Genomic DNA, 16,709 nt, shown 5'->3' with positions numbered 1-16,709 from the left:
CCCCCGGACCAAAAAAAAAAAAAAAAAAAAAAATCAAATGGATAAAATCATTAGTAATCAAGGAATGTGTTAAAGTCCATATTACATGAACCATGACATAGTTTTTAAAATTTGTAAGAAACAAATTTTGGTCAACCTCAAATTAACACAACATTGTAAACCAACTATACTGAATAAAATTAATTAAAAAAAATTTTTTTTTCGCCAAACTCCAAGACAGGTGACTAGAACTTTAATAAATATGGGTAAATTGAACAGAGTTGTTGACAAGCCTAAAGGAAGTGTTACTTTACTCAATGAGTTACATGTTTATATACTAGCATAGGTAGAAATATACATGGTTCAGTAAGTTTAGATAAATTAATAATTGACAAATTCATAGGTAAGAAAGTCCATGTTTTCTTGGACATTAATATTGGTTTCTTAATCCTGAAACAGCAACTCAAAATGTCACTAAATTTCAACTTCAATCACAAAAAACAAATTCCGGATTAATCAAAGAGCTATGCATTTTGAAAAACAAAAGGCAAACACACACACACACACACACGGAACCATAAAAATTATTCAAAGAAAATATAGGAGAACAATGCTTAGAACTGTGGAGTAGAATATGCCTTCTTAAGACACAAAACATAAAAGTCATATAGGAAGACTGACAAACTTGACTATATCCAAACTGTAAACTTTATACAACCAAAAGACCCCAAAAGTCAAAAGACACACTGAGAGAAAAGGTCTACAACGTAGGTACAGAAAAAGGATTAATATCCCAAATATTAAAAGATATGAAAACAAAAAATAGTCAAAAATCAAGATTTTACCTATTCTTCTGGCAGAAATTTTATTAAAGTCTCGCTGTGAAAAGCAGCAGCTCAAAAACCTGGGCAGAAAATTCTGCTGCTGCCAATGGCAGAGGTCTCATCTAGCCAAATGTTTCGAGTGTGAGTCAGGCTAAGTATGCAAGACGCTTTGCCTGCAACAGAAACCACTTCTCAGAGAAAAAGAGCAAGATAAGAGCCTCTTACATAACAAAATATTCTGTGTGCAATCAAAGAGCCGTGCATATGAAAACAGAGAAACATGACATACTCCACACGAACCACCCATAAAAACCAATGCTAGGATGACCCAGATTTTCAAGTCACCACACAGATTTTTAAAAATGTTACTACTACTACTACAAAAAAAAAGCCACTACAAAAAGCATTCAAGAATTATGTGGAAAATATACACGTAATTAACAGATGGGGAAATAACAGCCAAAAAAAAAAAAAAGCAACTTTTTAAAAAGGAACCAAACAGATTCTATAGAGATGAACAATAAAGTAACTGAAGTAAAAGTTCACTGGACCCTTCCAGCCAAGATGGAGTAACAAAGACTAGATTTACTCTCTTGCCTGATACAATCACAAAAAAGGCAAAACATATAAGACAACAGTTTCCATGGCTGGCACTGGAGATCAGGCTATGAAGGGCAGATGACAGACAAGAAACAGATAAGGTGAGCCCTACGACTGCCCAGCTGACTGCCTGGAAGGGTTTCAAGCCACAGGGCAGGAAACGGGGTCTGGCTAGAGCCCAGTGGACTTCCTAAGTTGAAGAGACACAGCTGAGAGTCTAGGGAGATCACGACAGCCAGAGTTTACCGCACAGAGCACTGGGGAGGACAGAGCTACTCAGACGAGAACTCTGGTATCTGCAGAGGGGCCCCTGCAAGAATTCAGCTGAGTATTAATCAGTGTGTGCATGTGAGGAAACCAGCCAAGGCCAGAGAAAGAACCATCCAAGGCAACAGTGCTTACACAGACTGAAAACCTCACTCTTCATATGGCAATGGATATATAGGAACAAAGTCTTGCCTCAGTAGTAAGGACTAACTAGCCCTAGAGAGAACACTGCATGATCAATGAAAACAGGAAAATAGAGGAAAAAAGCAGAGAAAAGTCAATGAAAGCAAAAGCTGGTTCTCTGAAAACTGATACACAATGATACTCACTGAAGCAACTGATGTGTACACTGATCTCTAGCTACACTGATCAAGGGGAAAAAAGAGAGAAGACAGGAATGAAAGAGGTGATACTGATACAGATACTACAGATATTAAAGGATAATAAGGGAAGATCATAAACAACTTTTAAGCCAGTAAATTTTATAATTTAAATGAAATAAATATATCTCTTGAAAAACGCAAATTAGGATTTACTGACTCTGGCACACCAGAGTATTAGGATGTGATTTATTCTCCCCTTAGAAAAAGCTCATGATTTCCAGAGATACTGCATAAAACAGAGCTTAAAGTCGAATTAAGGAAATGCCTTCCAATATAGATAAAAATTAGATTCTTCAAATGACTAGAACAGATAACTGGGCTCAAGCACTTCCTAGCTATATCGGTGCTTGTCAGAAATCCTCTATCTTGTCCTATATTTTGAAACTATATTTAAATTCTTATTGTTTAGCTCAAGAATAACATATCTGCAAGATGACAAATAGATTATTTTTATAAAAGAACTTGGAATAAATGTTATTCAGAATCTGAGAAAAAGTATCTTCTACAATGTATGCAAAAATGTTTCAAGAAAAAGAAACCTCGTGAGCTTAACCACAGGTATTTTATTTTTTTAATTTTTCACACCAGAAGAAAATGCCCAAGGTTCCCCCAACCCTGTCTCTAGACCACCCTTACACAAAAGCCTCTTCTAGTTTCCAAAGTTTACCAAATTGCAACTACTGCAATTACTAAAATATAAAAATTATTTTTTCCATTTTTACTCAAGACATATATAACTGTTAATCATATCTTTGACTAGCATGAGATAACTTATGCTTATATATTTTAGTACCAACACACAAAAACTTGGTATGTTAGCTAAAGGCTGACATTTCTTATCATCAGTAAATATATATTTTCTATTAGGATTTTTGAAATACTGAAATTAGCTCAAGTACTCCCACTGTTACCTTCCTCGACCTTTAGGAGTTCAGCAATTATATAGGTTTGAAGATCGCCACACTAAAGGGAGCTCTATGGGAAATGACGTATAGCAATGCCAATGACAGAATAAGAAAATTCAGTTATGTGAAAGTCTCAAGTTTCACCTGTCAATTTATAATTATATTCACTCAAAATATGAGATCAGGGCTTCCCTGGTGGCGCAGTAGTTGTAAGTCCACCTGCCGATGCAAGGGACACGGGTTCGTGCCCTGGTCCGGGAAGATCCCACATGCTGCGGAGCGGCTGGGCCCGTGAGCCATGGCCGCTGAGCCTGCGCGTCCGGAGCCTGTGCTCCGCAACGGGAGAGGCCACAGCAGTGAGAGGCCCACGTACGGCAAAAAAAAAAAAAAAAAAGAGATCAAGCCAAAAACTTTTGTCTATTTTTAAAATAAGTCATAGTTCAAATTTCCATGGTTTAATATTTAGTAGTATAATCCCCTTTTAATGATTTTTTTTTTTTTTTGCGATATGTGGGCCTCTCACTGTCGTGGCCTTTCCCGTTGCCGGACGCGCAAGCTCAGCGGCCATGGCTCACGGACCCAGCCGCTCCGCGGCATGCGGGATCCTCCCGGACCGGGGCACGAACCCGTATCCCCCGCATCGGCAGGCGGACTCCCAACCACTGCGCCACCAGGGAGGCCCCACTGTTAATGATTTGAACCAAAAAACAAAAACCAAGAAAATGTCTAGGACTAGATATTTCTTCTCTATATAGTACTCAAAATATATCTCTTATTTCTCTATGGATACACTATCTATAAGCAGTAACAAAGAGCTGTTCGGTGAAATTTAAACTTATTTACATTTAAATTTAGTTAACTTTAAACTCCTGTTACTCCCACATATGATTAATTTAGAAATGCTGTGAAAAAAGTCTACAGTGGAGGAAGAAAGAAAAGAGCGGGGAAAAGAGAAGAGAAAAGGGAAGGGGAGGCAAGGAGGAGGGACAGGAGGGAGGAAGGAGAGCAGGAGGCGAGGAAGAAAGAAGATGTGACCACAAACCTGCAAATGTTCTGATGTAACTTCTCCTGAAGTTCAATGAAGCTGTCATATCGATCTTTAGTAAACTTTATGTTTCGGAGAACTGCTGCAACAGCGTACGGGCGTATTTTAGCTGTCTGAAATTTGTTATATCATTAGAGATGGTAAATATTAAGGCTTTTCTTTGTAATATCATCTTGTAATAGAAAGTTAGCTGTCACAAATTTTCATTCAAACAAGTGTACATTCATTCATTCAATCAACAGTAAGATATAGCGGTGATAAGAGACAAAGTCACTGTCCTCATGCAATTTACATTTCAGCAAGATCTCCGAAAATTTACTGAATTACTGAGAAAAAAATTAACCCTTAAGTAGTTTACTCGTAGTTAGTATTTCTACCAAAATAGCCTTTCCCCAAAAGACTTTTTCTAAATTTTATTAATATACCACAATTTAAACAAGTATATCTCAAATGTATTTTAAGCAAACATTTGGATGTTATTTTCCAAAATTATTCACGGAAAACAAATGCTGTGTTCCCTTTCACTTCTTGGTAAAAAAACGAAATGACAATTTTTAAGAGCTAGAGGCTAAATATACATCCATTTTAGCAAGTGATCAAAGAAAACTACATTTGGCAGAAGGGTCACCTTTGTCCCACCTTACAGAGATGTACACAAAAGAGATGTTTTTAAAAGAAAAATAAGAATGGATCCTTATTACCTCTTCTGTGATGATCAATTTCTGGATTTCTCCATTAGGCACTACCCGTTTATACACTGGAGCCTTTATCCTAAAATATTAAAACAGACTTGCTCATTATTAACCAAAACATTCGATAAACTAATTTATTCTGTGTATAGAAAGTATACAAAATGAACAGAACTAGGACAATGGGTTAAAGTTACAGCAAATCAAATTTGGGTTGAGTATTAAAAAAAAACCCAAAACCTAATAAACTTTCTAACATTTCTAGATGTCTATAAATGGGCTAGGGGTTTCCCTGCTGGCGCAGTGGTTAAGAATCCGCCACAACTACTGAGCCCGCGTGCCTAGAGCCCGCGCTCCGCAATAAGAGAAACCACCGCGATGAGAAGCCCACGCACCACAACGAAAAGCAGCCCCTGCTCATGGCAAGTAGAGAAAGCCCTCGCACAGCACGGGTAATAAATAAATAACATAAATCTATTAAAAAAAATAAAACAAAAATGGGCTAGGATGCCTCGTGGTAATGCGTGTCCTATCACTGGAGTCTCGGCAGAGGCTAGAAAACCTTTAACTAAGCGACTGTATAGGGGGCATTTAAGCATCAGCTGAGGGGCTGGATTAAATCACCTTGAAGTTTTATTCCAACCTTGAGAGTTTGAGCTTCTAAGAAAAACAGGGCTTATAACAAATACAGATGGCCTGGTCCCATCCGGACCTAACGAATCAGGATATTCAAGGGAAAGGTCTGGTAAACAGTACATTCTGAAGGCACAGTCCAGGTAACTGTTATCATCAGAAGAGGGTGGGAACTACTGTTTTAAGTCAGTGCTTTTCAAACCTCAACGTGCCTACAGTCAACTGGGGTATTTGTTAAACCACATATTCTGATTCAATAGGTCTTGGGCAGAGGCTGAAATTCTGCAGTTCTAACAAACTCCCAGGTGTTACAGATGATGCTGGCCCATGGACCACACTTTGAGTAGCAAAGGTTTTAAGTCACTTTCCTAATTCAGTCTCATCATAAAAATCATACGAAGTGCCTATTAAAAACAGAAATACATATCGGACAGGTTTGGGAAGCACACTGTAAGGGCTTATCCCTGATCCTAAAATATAAACATCTGATTGTCATGCAGAGAAGCACCTGGGTCAACCCCCACATTTTAACCACATTAACCAAATGCCTAATTATCATCATTTCACCAGCACCCACCACTCATCCGAAGGCCACACAGTTCCAGAGTCTAGCCCATCAGCCTGAGGCTCTTACTCTTTTGCAACTGACTAGATAATGAATAAGTAATCAAAACCAAAAATAATTATTTTTGATAGCTTTACTGTTTCACCTCTTTTTCACTTCATACGTTCATCATTTTCTATATGTATTACATGAAGAGCTGAAAGAGGACTTAAAAATATTCTTCATTATAAATTAGGAGACTGAAACTAGAAAAGTCAATTAACTTGCCCACAGCCATCATAAGATCTTCAGTTTTCCAGTTAGGAGGCTCCATTCCCAAGCTTCCTCAGAATTCTTAAGAAAACAGCATATAGTTGTGCCACCTCTACTTTTCTCCCAGCCTTTAACAAAGCCAACAAACTATCTACTCCAGTTGGATTACTAAAGAACTTACATGAACCCATTAAAAAGTTTTTAAGATGCTATAAAATCATTAACCACTCCAGCTTTAAAATACGCTCCCAAAATGAAAGGCTATGACTCAATATTCAGGCAAATTTTCAAACGGCTACAATCTAAAGGCTCCAATCATCCCTCTATGCAGACCTAAAGCTGTGTACCTGTCCAACAAGTTTTTTTCTAGAAACTTAAACAGGGTTGCTGATAATGAGAGGCAAAGAAAAAAGAAACCCAGCTTAGCCAGGTATTTAATGAACATATTCCCTTACCTTTCTTTGAAGACCTGAAGTCCTCGAACCAATCCTTCCAGACATAGGAGATCATATCTATTGGCAGGGACATCAATTTTGTAGAGAACAACATCAGAGGCCCCCTGTGCCTTTTCATTACCTTGTTCCTTACTTATAATTTCCTTCTCAGATGTCTAAAACAAACCCAAAAATTAAAATAAAACTAAATAAATCCAAATTCTTTTGAAAAAGTAGCCCTATAAAGTAGTAACTGCATTATTCATGTTCTTCCAGAGCAGCAGAAATCCATCTAAAGCAAGGAGTGGGCCAAATCATGCCTGCCACCTATTTTTGTAAATAAAGTGTTACTGAAACATAGCCAAGCCTATTTTTACCTATTGTTATTTACAAACTGCAACAGCTGAATTGTGACAGAGACTATACAGCCTTCAAAAGCTTGCTATCTGGCAGAAAAAGTTTGCCCATCCTTGATCTAAATAGAAAATGAAAACACCAAAAAGAACATAGGGCAATAACAACAAAAGTGTCAATGAGACAAAGTAAAGAGAATTCACCAAATAAAAGCTATGTTGGGAACTGCCTGAAGGTCCAGTGGTTAGGACTCTGCGCTTTCACTGCCGAGGGCCTGGGTTCGATCCCTGGTCAGGAAACTAAGATCCCACAAGCCACAGCTCGCGGCCAAACAAAAAAAAGAAAAAAATGATGAAAAGATATGCAACTTTGTATAAGATAATGACTCTAAAAAGCTAAATCCTATGGGCACCCAAGCCTACAAGCAACAGGAGAATGAGAGTAATACTATAAAAACACGCAAAAACATTTGAAGAGGGGACCTCCCTGGTGGTCCAGTGGCTAAGACTCCATGCTCCCAATGCAGGGGGCCCGGGTTCGATCCCTGCACAGGGAACTAGATCCCTCATGTCACAACTAAAGATTCCACATACCGCAACTAAGACCATCAGCGCAGCCAAATAAATGAATGAATATTAAAAAAAAAAACACATTTGAAGAGATCATCAGAAGCTTGGTGTAAATTAGAAGGGATTATAGGTATGATGGGAAGCAATCTAATGACAGTAAAAGGTACAGAGCAGCAAGAATGAAAGCAAACAAGAGGAAAAAGAGAGAAAAATACCACTAGAATAATTTTTAATGCAGTGGCAAAAAGCTTAGACTATCTCAATAACCACACTACAGAGATTTTCTTAAAAACAACCATTGCCAAGAAGTTAAATTCTGTTCTCTATGTTTACTCCAGCAGGGAACTGTATGTTCTGAAGAAATTTTCAATCAAAATGCTTAAAAGCCATATTCCAACTGTTAATGTTACCCACTAATTATCTGGAATCCCCACTTAACTGGAACTCCTGCTATTTTTACCACCAATAACCTGCTAAAATAACTGATGAATTCCTATCAAAATATGTGATTTTTGTTTTACATGATGCTCTCCCTCTCCCACTACCAAAATATAAGCAGTTCAAATTATTGCCCAAAGAATTATAGTCTACACTTGCACAGCATGCAGAAGAATTCACTTCCTGTCAACAAGCACTACGTGCCTGAGCCACACCTGAGGAATCACAGAGTCCATATGATGCTGGGACTGCACAGGGCTCACGGCGCTCACTGACTATGGGCTCCAAGGAACACCTCCACTGGCCATCTCAAACTCAGGAGGCAAATTTTTTAAATTAGGGAAAATTTAAAAATAAAAAAAGAAGAGGACGAAGAGGAGGAAGAGGAGGGAGCAGGAGAGGAGAAAAGAAATGGGGGGATGGGGGAGGATATGAGAAGAGGCAGGAGGAGAAATCAGAATTTAAACAGAGTTCAATTAAAGGGGTCAATAAAACTGCTAACGTTTTAGTGAAGAAAGATAAGTCACCTCATGCGGGTGCTGGATTTCACGTGGGACCCATATAAAGAAGGGAAGAAAATGTGGTAACTTGAGAAAAGAGGGCATCCAAACAAAAAAATGGCCTAATTCCTTTGCAAAAAAGACACAGCTGCCTAAGCCTTCTTCCATTTTCAGTATCTTAGTTCATACAAAGATCACATGTGGGGCTTCCCTGGTGGCGCAGTGGTTGGGAGTCCGCCTGCCGATGCAGGGGACACGGGTTCGTGCCCCGGTCCGGGAAGATCCCACGTGCCACGGAGAGCCTGGGCCGGTGAGGCATGGCTGCTGAGCCTGTGCATCCGGAGCCTGTGCTCCACGAAGGGAGAGGCCACGACGGTGAGAGGCCCGCGGATAGCAAAAAAAAAAAAAAAAAAAATCAAGTCACTTTTCCAATTGCTATGCCCATATGCTTATAAAGCAATACCAAATTCTAATGTGAAGTGTAATCTCTTTTGAAAAAATGCAGCCTTTTAACCAATGGATTTATTATTTCATAACAGAGTGAGAACAACTCTTGCTGTTGTGCTGCAGTGATGGGTACCATCAGGTGTGTCTGCTCTGAGCTAAACGTTTTCAGGAAAAAAAAAAAAAAAAAAAAAAAAAGATCATATGTGAAGACTGGGTTTGTCAATGCTAACAAAAATGTCATAGCAATCAATGACCACGAAATTTCAGAGCCAGAGGGATCTACAGGGATCATACAATGCAAACCTCTTATTTCACAGATGAAAAGGAGGCCCAGAGAGGCAATGTAATTGTCCATGGTTCCACAGCTAGTAATAGTTCGAACTATTACTCCATTTTTCTGATATCCAGTACAATGCTCTTAGATATCACAGAGCCTCAAGCACAATTTTGAGTTCTAATAAAATTAATAACAATTTAATATAAACTACAGAGATCTCAGCTGACTTCTTAAGCATATGGATGCTCAATAATATAAAAAAAACTTTCTGCAACATTAGTTAAGAAGTAACAGGAAAAACAAGGCAGAACAATATAGGTTTTTGTCAGTCTAAGGTTTTTTTTAACCTTATTGTGTTATAAAACACTGAACAGATCAAGAAGCCTTGGGGTAAAAAATAATACTAATTACCAGAGACATATTAAATTATCTTTTTAGTTACAAGTACAGTGTCTCTAGTACATTATCATTATTAATAATATATTTGGTAAATATAGCTATTTTTTCAACATTTTAATCATTATATAATCAAAAGACCAGGAAAATGTTTCAAAATCATTTTTACAAGCAATTCTTCAAAAAGTAGGAGATCATTTTACATGATCAATGTATAGAGTAATAAATGAAGAATGAATTAACGTTGGTTAAATAGGCACGGAGGAAGCTGGGGTGGGACACAGAGGAAGTGAAGGAGGGGGAGCCAGAGGCCAAGGAGACAGCAAGTCCGGCTGAAGCAAAGTTTCCACTACTCGTGGACCCCTTCCATCCGGTTATCTGCAGATGGCACCTCATTGCCCGGGAGACTGCTTCCATTCTGGGTTTACCTGAGAGGGTCTATCCACCTCCACAGCACTAGCCTGATGACTTGAGGGTACTGTATCAGAATAAGGCATGAACCCCTTTTGAGATTTTACACAAAGTAACACTCTTAGAACCAGAGCTTAGCCCCTTAACACAGAAAGCACCATGGCCCACAAATGTTCCATTTAGTCTAACCGTAAGGTAACAAAGATAAAATATAATGAACGTATACACAAAATATTAGAGAAATAAATATCCAATACATACAATTTCATCAAGTTCCAGACCAAATTCAAAACATAGTTCATCAAATTCTTCGTCAGCTAGGAAAAAAAGAGATTGCTAATTTTAATCTGTTCAGTACAAATGAAAATAGCATAGAAACTGCATTTTTTAAATCATCTTATACCAAGCATACTAAATATCAGGCATCAGATATCTCCATTTAAAAACAAAAAAAGCTTGATCAAAAAACATTTTTTAAGAAAACCAAAACTATTTTAAAAAGGGATGATTCATCTAATATCAGCTACAGAATTAGGTTACCTGCACTAGGGAGTTTACACTTACTTGGAAGAAAAAAACTTGCTAAGCAGGGATCCAATGTAAAGTAGGCTCCAAATCACAGATCCAACATAAAGGAATAATGTCATATAAATCCCATCATTTAAAATTCTCTGAGGTGGCCTGACAGTTGGCTTTGGAGCCAGATCCATCCAAGTTCGAATTCTGACTGTTCCACTTACCAGTTGAGAGCTTGGCACTTCATGTAAACTTTCTGATTCCTATGCCTCATCCATAAAGTAGCATTTTACAGCCACTTATTTGTAGCATGCAACTGTTGGAAAGACTTAAATGAATTCATGCAGATAATGGGCCTGGCATAGTGCCCTGAAACATAGTAGGTCTGCAATAACTAATAGTTCTCTTCCTTATTTTTAAGTTATATCCTACTTTGCTTTGCCACCTGATACAGCACTGTCAGGGTTTCCTTGTTACCAAAAACTGAACACAAACCATCATTACTAGTATATTCTAGTAAGAAGCTGATCTTAAGATTCCTGTTCCTGACATTGAACTTCAATTTAACAAACATTTACTGAGCACCTACTATGTGTCGGCACTGTACTAGGTGCCAGGGCTACAGAGATAAATAAAATACAATTCTCGCCTTAACTACGCCCTACTCTAGTAAACCAGATGTGTAAATACAGTTATGGTAAGTGCGAGGTATCGAGTTGGCACAAAGGAAGCAATCAACTCCACTGACAGTCAGCGAAGGCTTCACAGAAAGGATGAATTCATTAGGCAGGGACTGTGGGGAATGAGACAACCGCATGGCAAATTTGGGACATTCCATATGAATGAAGCGTGAGGTTCATGTCAGGAAGAGATATGATGAAAAAAGGAGAAAGAAGTCAGCTCAAGATGCCAAGGGATTTGCCCTCTGTCCTGCCTGAGGCAACGGGGAGTTACACTAAAGGATTTCCAGCTGGATAATAGCATGATTAGACCTGCATTTTAAAGAATGGTGGTGGACAAACTGGAGCAGAGAATCTACTGCCACAGACAAGCAAGACAGTGAGGACTTGGTTAAAGCAGCCAGCAGTGAGTTTGAGGGAGAAGGAAGAATGTGCGAAATGTCAGGGGCAGAATCTGTAAGGCTCAAGGACTGACTGGGAGGTGGGGACAGTGAGTGAGCAGGAGATGTGTGCAATGGCTCCCAGGTCCCCGGTGCGGGTGAATGGGTATCACCCAGTGCGGGTGAATGGGTATCATTAGGGCAGGAAATAACAGAGGCTCCCATGACCCCTGCCTCCTGGTACTCACACCGTTCACATCTCAACCAACCACATGAGTGAGCTGGGAAGCAAACTCCAGCCCAACCAAGCCTTGAGATGACTGCAGGCCCAGCTGACATGACAGCTTGACTGCAACCTGGCGGAAGACCCAGGGCCAGATCACCCAGCTATGCCACTCCTCCCTCAATTCCTCTCTCAAAAACTGTGTGAAATGATAAAGGCTTGTTGTTTTACCCTCCTAAGTACTGCAGTAATTTGTTATGTAGCAACAGATAACTAACACAGACTTCAGTCCCTGGACGTAGAGTGCTGCCATAACAAAACACAGAAAAACACGGGGAAGGCTTTGGAATCAGGAGGAGGTGGGCTTTGAGAGTGTAAATGAAAACCTAAAGTGCCTTGACAAAGCTGTTAACAGAAGCCTCAGTCTCTGATAAGGATGCAGGTGAGGATATGAAGGAAAGTGAGGAAGTGTTACTGGAAACTGACAGAAGGGGTATCCTTTTTATGTAGAGGCAAAGTTTAGCAACACTGCTGCCTACAGTTATGGGGACTGGAGAAAAGGTACCTACTCAACCAGGTGACTTAACTAACCTTTCCAACCAGTGCTGAAAGTGTCGCCTGGTTTAGACTGTGAGAGAAGAGATAAACTAAAGGAAAGACTATTAAACAAAAAGGAGCCAGGACCTGATGGTTTTAAGAATCCTCAGCCTCCCCAGATGTAAAAAAAAAAGAAATGGTTCTGTAGAACCTAGGGGGAGGACACGAATAAAGAGGCAGATGTAGGTAATGGACTTCAGGATATGGGGGGGAGGGTAAGCTGGGACAAAGTGAGAGAGTGGCATGGACATATATACACTACCAAATGTAAAACAGATAGCTAGTGGGAAGCAGCCGCATAGCACAGGGAGATCAGCTCCGTGCTTTGTGACCACCTAGAGGGGTGGGATGGGGGGGTGGGAGGGAGACGCAAGAGGGAAGAGATATGGGGATATATGTATACGTATAGCTGATGCACTTTGTTATAAAGCAGAAACTAACACACCATTGTAAAGCAATTATACTCCAATAAAGATGTTAAAAAAAATGACTTCTGATCAAAGAGCAAATCCAGAGCATTTCCAGGGAAACGTGGTCGAAAGATGAATCAAGGACATGATTGTAAAATCTTAAAGACGCAGTAAAATCAAAGGCACTATTCATTCAGACAAAAGGCACTACATATAAATAAGGGTGTGCCTCACAAATTTATTCGGTCACATAGCTGAGCTTAACTAAGAGCACTGTATCAGCAAAAGCCCAAGGTACAAAACAGCTTATTTCAGATATCTGTGGGTGGTGTGTCTTTTGACTAATGAAGTGGAAACCAGCAAAACTGACCAAAGACCCACAAAGTTTAACAACAACAACAAAAAACATATACAGAAACATAGCAAGCTGGAGCTGAAAAGGACAGAGACGGGACAAAATGAAGTCTCTGAGCCCCAAAAATTCTATCAGTGGGAAGCAGACCAAGAAAACTAATCAGCTGTAAAGCACGTGCTTTCTTTCACCAAAAAATAAAATAATGAGGATCACCCAGAGAGTGGAACCAAGAGCCTAGAAATTACAGAACCATGGACAGTGATCCCAGGCCTGGAGATCTGACCAAGAACATGCAACACTTGCCAGCTCAGCTTCAGAACTGCCATAGACTAATAACTCCTTTGTGTCTCCCATTTTCCCCATTTGAAGAAGAATGTCCTATGCCTGTGCCACCACTGTATGTTAGGTGCAGGTGGGGCAGATAACCTGTCTCTTTAGTCTCTCAGGCCAAGAGTAATTCTACTCAAGCAGCTCTACTTAAGGAACTACACCCGAAGAGCCCCATCCACAACTGGACCCAATTTAGCTGATGAGACTCTGGTTTCTGAGCTGCTTCTGTAATGGGATGACACTTCCGGGGGCCTTGGGAGGGCGTGTATGTGGCATGTGGGAGGAACATGAATCACAGGGGGCCAGAGGGCAGACTGCAGCAGTCAGTCCCCAAGATGGCCTCCAAGAACACCTGCCTCCTGGTATTCACACCTTTGTACTCTCTACCCACACGGTGCCAGAATTGGTCTGTGTGACCTAGAGAATATGACAAGGGATGGTGTATCCCTTACTAGATTTAGTAAAAACTGTGGCTTCTATCTTGAGCGCTCTCTCAACTACCTGCTCTCTTGGACCTCTCACTCTGGGACAAACAAGCCGCCATGTTGCAAGCAGTCCTGTGGGGAGGTCCAGGTGGGAGGCACTGAAATCTATGAACAAAAATCAGCCAGGAACTGAAGTCGGCCAACAAGCACTTGAGTGAACCTGGAATTGGACTCTCCAGCCCCAGTTAGGCCTTGAGATGACTAGAGTCCTGACACTTTTACTACAACCAGGTGAGAGTCAGAACCACCCAGCTAAGCCACTTCCCAAACCTTGAGCCTCAGAAACATATAACAAATGACTGTTGTTTTAAGCTGCTAAATTTGGGGGTAATTAATTATGCAGTAATAGATAACTAAATGGTTACTTACCAAATTGTGCAGAATCATTAAAATACACTGAATCCTCTACTGAGTCCTAATTATCATACAATTGGTTTTATTCCTTTCAGCTGTATTTCATGCACGAATCAACAATGAAATCGTGATTAATGATTCACTCTAACAAAATGACACACCTAAGTAACTACATCTTCAAGGTTCATGATATACACAGGTGGCTCTGGCCGCATTGCCAGCAATTACACCAAGGCAGAACAGGGCCAGAATTGAAGAACAGTGAAAACAAACCAGTTAACAAAAAAACGAGTGGCAAGCGGAAACGTCTGAGCAGAAAGGCGATAAAAAAGGTAGACTAAGGAGACAAAACTGCCCCAGAGGAGCAAAATGAACAGAATAAAAGCAGCCTGAAAAATATCCTTTGCTTATCTTTGATAAGCAAATAAGTGGTGAAAGGCACTGACTGATGACACAATGGAATTTAGCACAGACAAAAAGAAAGCCCTAGAGGGAATGAAAACAAAAGAGGGAATGGGGATAGAAAAGAGTGAATGAGACATTACCTGAAAACAAGAAAAAAAGAGGAAGACAGAAAAGGGGGGAGGGGGCAAGAAACAAGGCGGATCCACACTGCTTGCAAACGAGATACTTTGCCAAACATGTTTTTCCAACTTTGACCTCAACCTAATTTACATTTAAAAGATTTCAAGAAAGAACGTGTGAAATATAAACTAATGGTAAGTATTATTTCTGACCCATCTGAAGTACACCTCAACATCAATCTTCCTGACTGAAATTTTAATGAGTCAGTAGTCCACAGATAATTATGGATAATCAAGCTTACCTGATCTCTCTCAATATGGAAAAGAAGGGGAGGAGGCATCTAGAGAATATATTAAAACATCAGATGACAGTAAACAGGTTATAAATCATCATTTTTTAAAACCTGACTTATTTCTTACTTTCCCAGATATGGATACACAGGTGGGAACTGATCATAGATGTACTGAACAAATATTTGCTACACACCATCTTGTGTAATTCAAGTATATCATACACAATTAGTGAGAATATGGTTTAGAAGGATGGATAAGAAATATAAAAAAGCATAGTATGAAATAAAAAGTATAGGGAATCAGAGCCCTGTTTAGAGGACAAGAGTATTACCTCTATTTTCAGGGACTTAGGGCAGAACCCTAGGGAGGATAACACTTTAAGAATACAACTGGCCCTTGAACAAGGCAGGGATCAGGGGGTTCCCAGTCCTCCACCAAGTCCATAATCTCTGTAACTTACAGGTGGCCCTCCTGGGTTCCGCATGGGAGGATTCAACAACCATGGATTATGCAGTACCTTAGTATTTACTGTTGAAAATAATTCCTTCTATAAATGGACCCACCCAGTTCAAACCTGGATTGTTCAAGGGTCAACTGCACATAGTATATAAAAATGCACCTTAAGAAACGTTTTAAAAAGCTAGTTTTATTTTCACAGTAATAGCTTACTGTAGGAAGCAGGATCTGTTAAATCGACTAGGCCTCTGTTATATTGAGCCCTAAAACCAAAAACAGCTCTCACAAACCAATTATCACTGCTGTCACACAAGCTGATGATATGGGGCATGGCAGATGTCACTTCAACTGCTACATGTATAGGGTAACTGATAATCGTACTTAATATTTCTCCCTTTTTTTTAAATGGTAGTGTTTTTAAAACTGAAGAGATGAAGCGTAGCCTGAAAACTAAGCCCACCAAGTAAAGACTCCTTGTCACTCTGGGCTCAGCCCACGTTACCACCCTATCTAATGTTGTTCTTAGCACAATATCTTTTTTGTTTCCCTGCTAGCACTTAACATTATCCGAAATCATCTTATTAATATGCTGGTTTTATTATTTGCCTGCTTCATCAGAATGTGAACGTGGACCTTATGTACCCTGTGCACCGCTGTGTTCCCAAAGTACTTAGAACAGTGCCTGGCACATAACAGGCGCTCAGTAAACGTAAATAAAAGTAAAACTAGGAAAGAAGGCCGCCCTCCCCCCCCACACACACACCCTGTTGCTCACAAATGGAGTTCCCACAGCGCTCTTCTTATTGCACTTAATGAACTACACTCGGGAGGCAACCCGGAGCTTCATTCCTACTCTATCCCCTGGCATCAGACACGCAGCAGAAGCTCGATATCGCTGAATGAATGACACAGTGAGCCCAGCACGTGCCGGTGCCGGTGATGCAATGGCACCCGCGGAGACACCGGTCCCCAGAGGCTACATCGGCCCAGCAGGGCCGCCGGGGACTTTAGGCCCTCTCTATCTAGAACTCGAACGCCCAAGGCCAAAACCTGCGGGTCAGCATGAACGTTGCCACGATGCCTTTTTGCAGGGGATCCCAGCCTCTGAGGAGAGGCGCACAGCCCAGGCTGTGGGAC

The 16,709-nt window shown here is 40.2% G+C and overlaps 1 protein-coding gene across 1 annotated transcript in view; it reads right to left on the bottom strand.

Annotated features, from left to right (window-relative positions):
- The window catches only part of FARSB (phenylalanyl-tRNA synthetase subunit beta), a 67,118-nt gene that overhangs the window by 50,352 nt on the left and 57 nt on the right, over window positions 1-16,709 (bottom strand). Inside the window, exons 2-6 of the mRNA XM_007464336.1 lie at window positions 14,342-14,359; window positions 10,230-10,285; window positions 6,598-6,752; window positions 4,705-4,774; window positions 4,001-4,116 (exon numbers count right to left, since the gene is read on the bottom strand). Of these exons, the coding sequence (XP_007464398.1) occupies window positions 4,001-4,116; window positions 4,705-4,774; window positions 6,598-6,752; window positions 10,230-10,285; window positions 14,342-14,359 (415 nt within the window). The remainder of the gene's footprint in view (window positions 1-4,000; window positions 4,117-4,704; window positions 4,775-6,597; window positions 6,753-10,229; window positions 10,286-14,341; window positions 14,360-16,709) is intronic.

This window comes from Lipotes vexillifer, unplaced genomic scaffold (genome assembly GCF_000442215.2).
Source record: "Lipotes vexillifer unplaced genomic scaffold, Lipotes_vexillifer_v1.1 scaffold782, whole genome shotgun sequence".
NCBI classification, from domain to species: domain Eukaryota; kingdom Metazoa; phylum Chordata; class Mammalia; order Artiodactyla; family Lipotidae; genus Lipotes; species Lipotes vexillifer.
The sequence above is the reverse complement of the archived record's forward strand: the minus strand, read 5'-3'. Positions and strand labels throughout refer to the sequence as shown.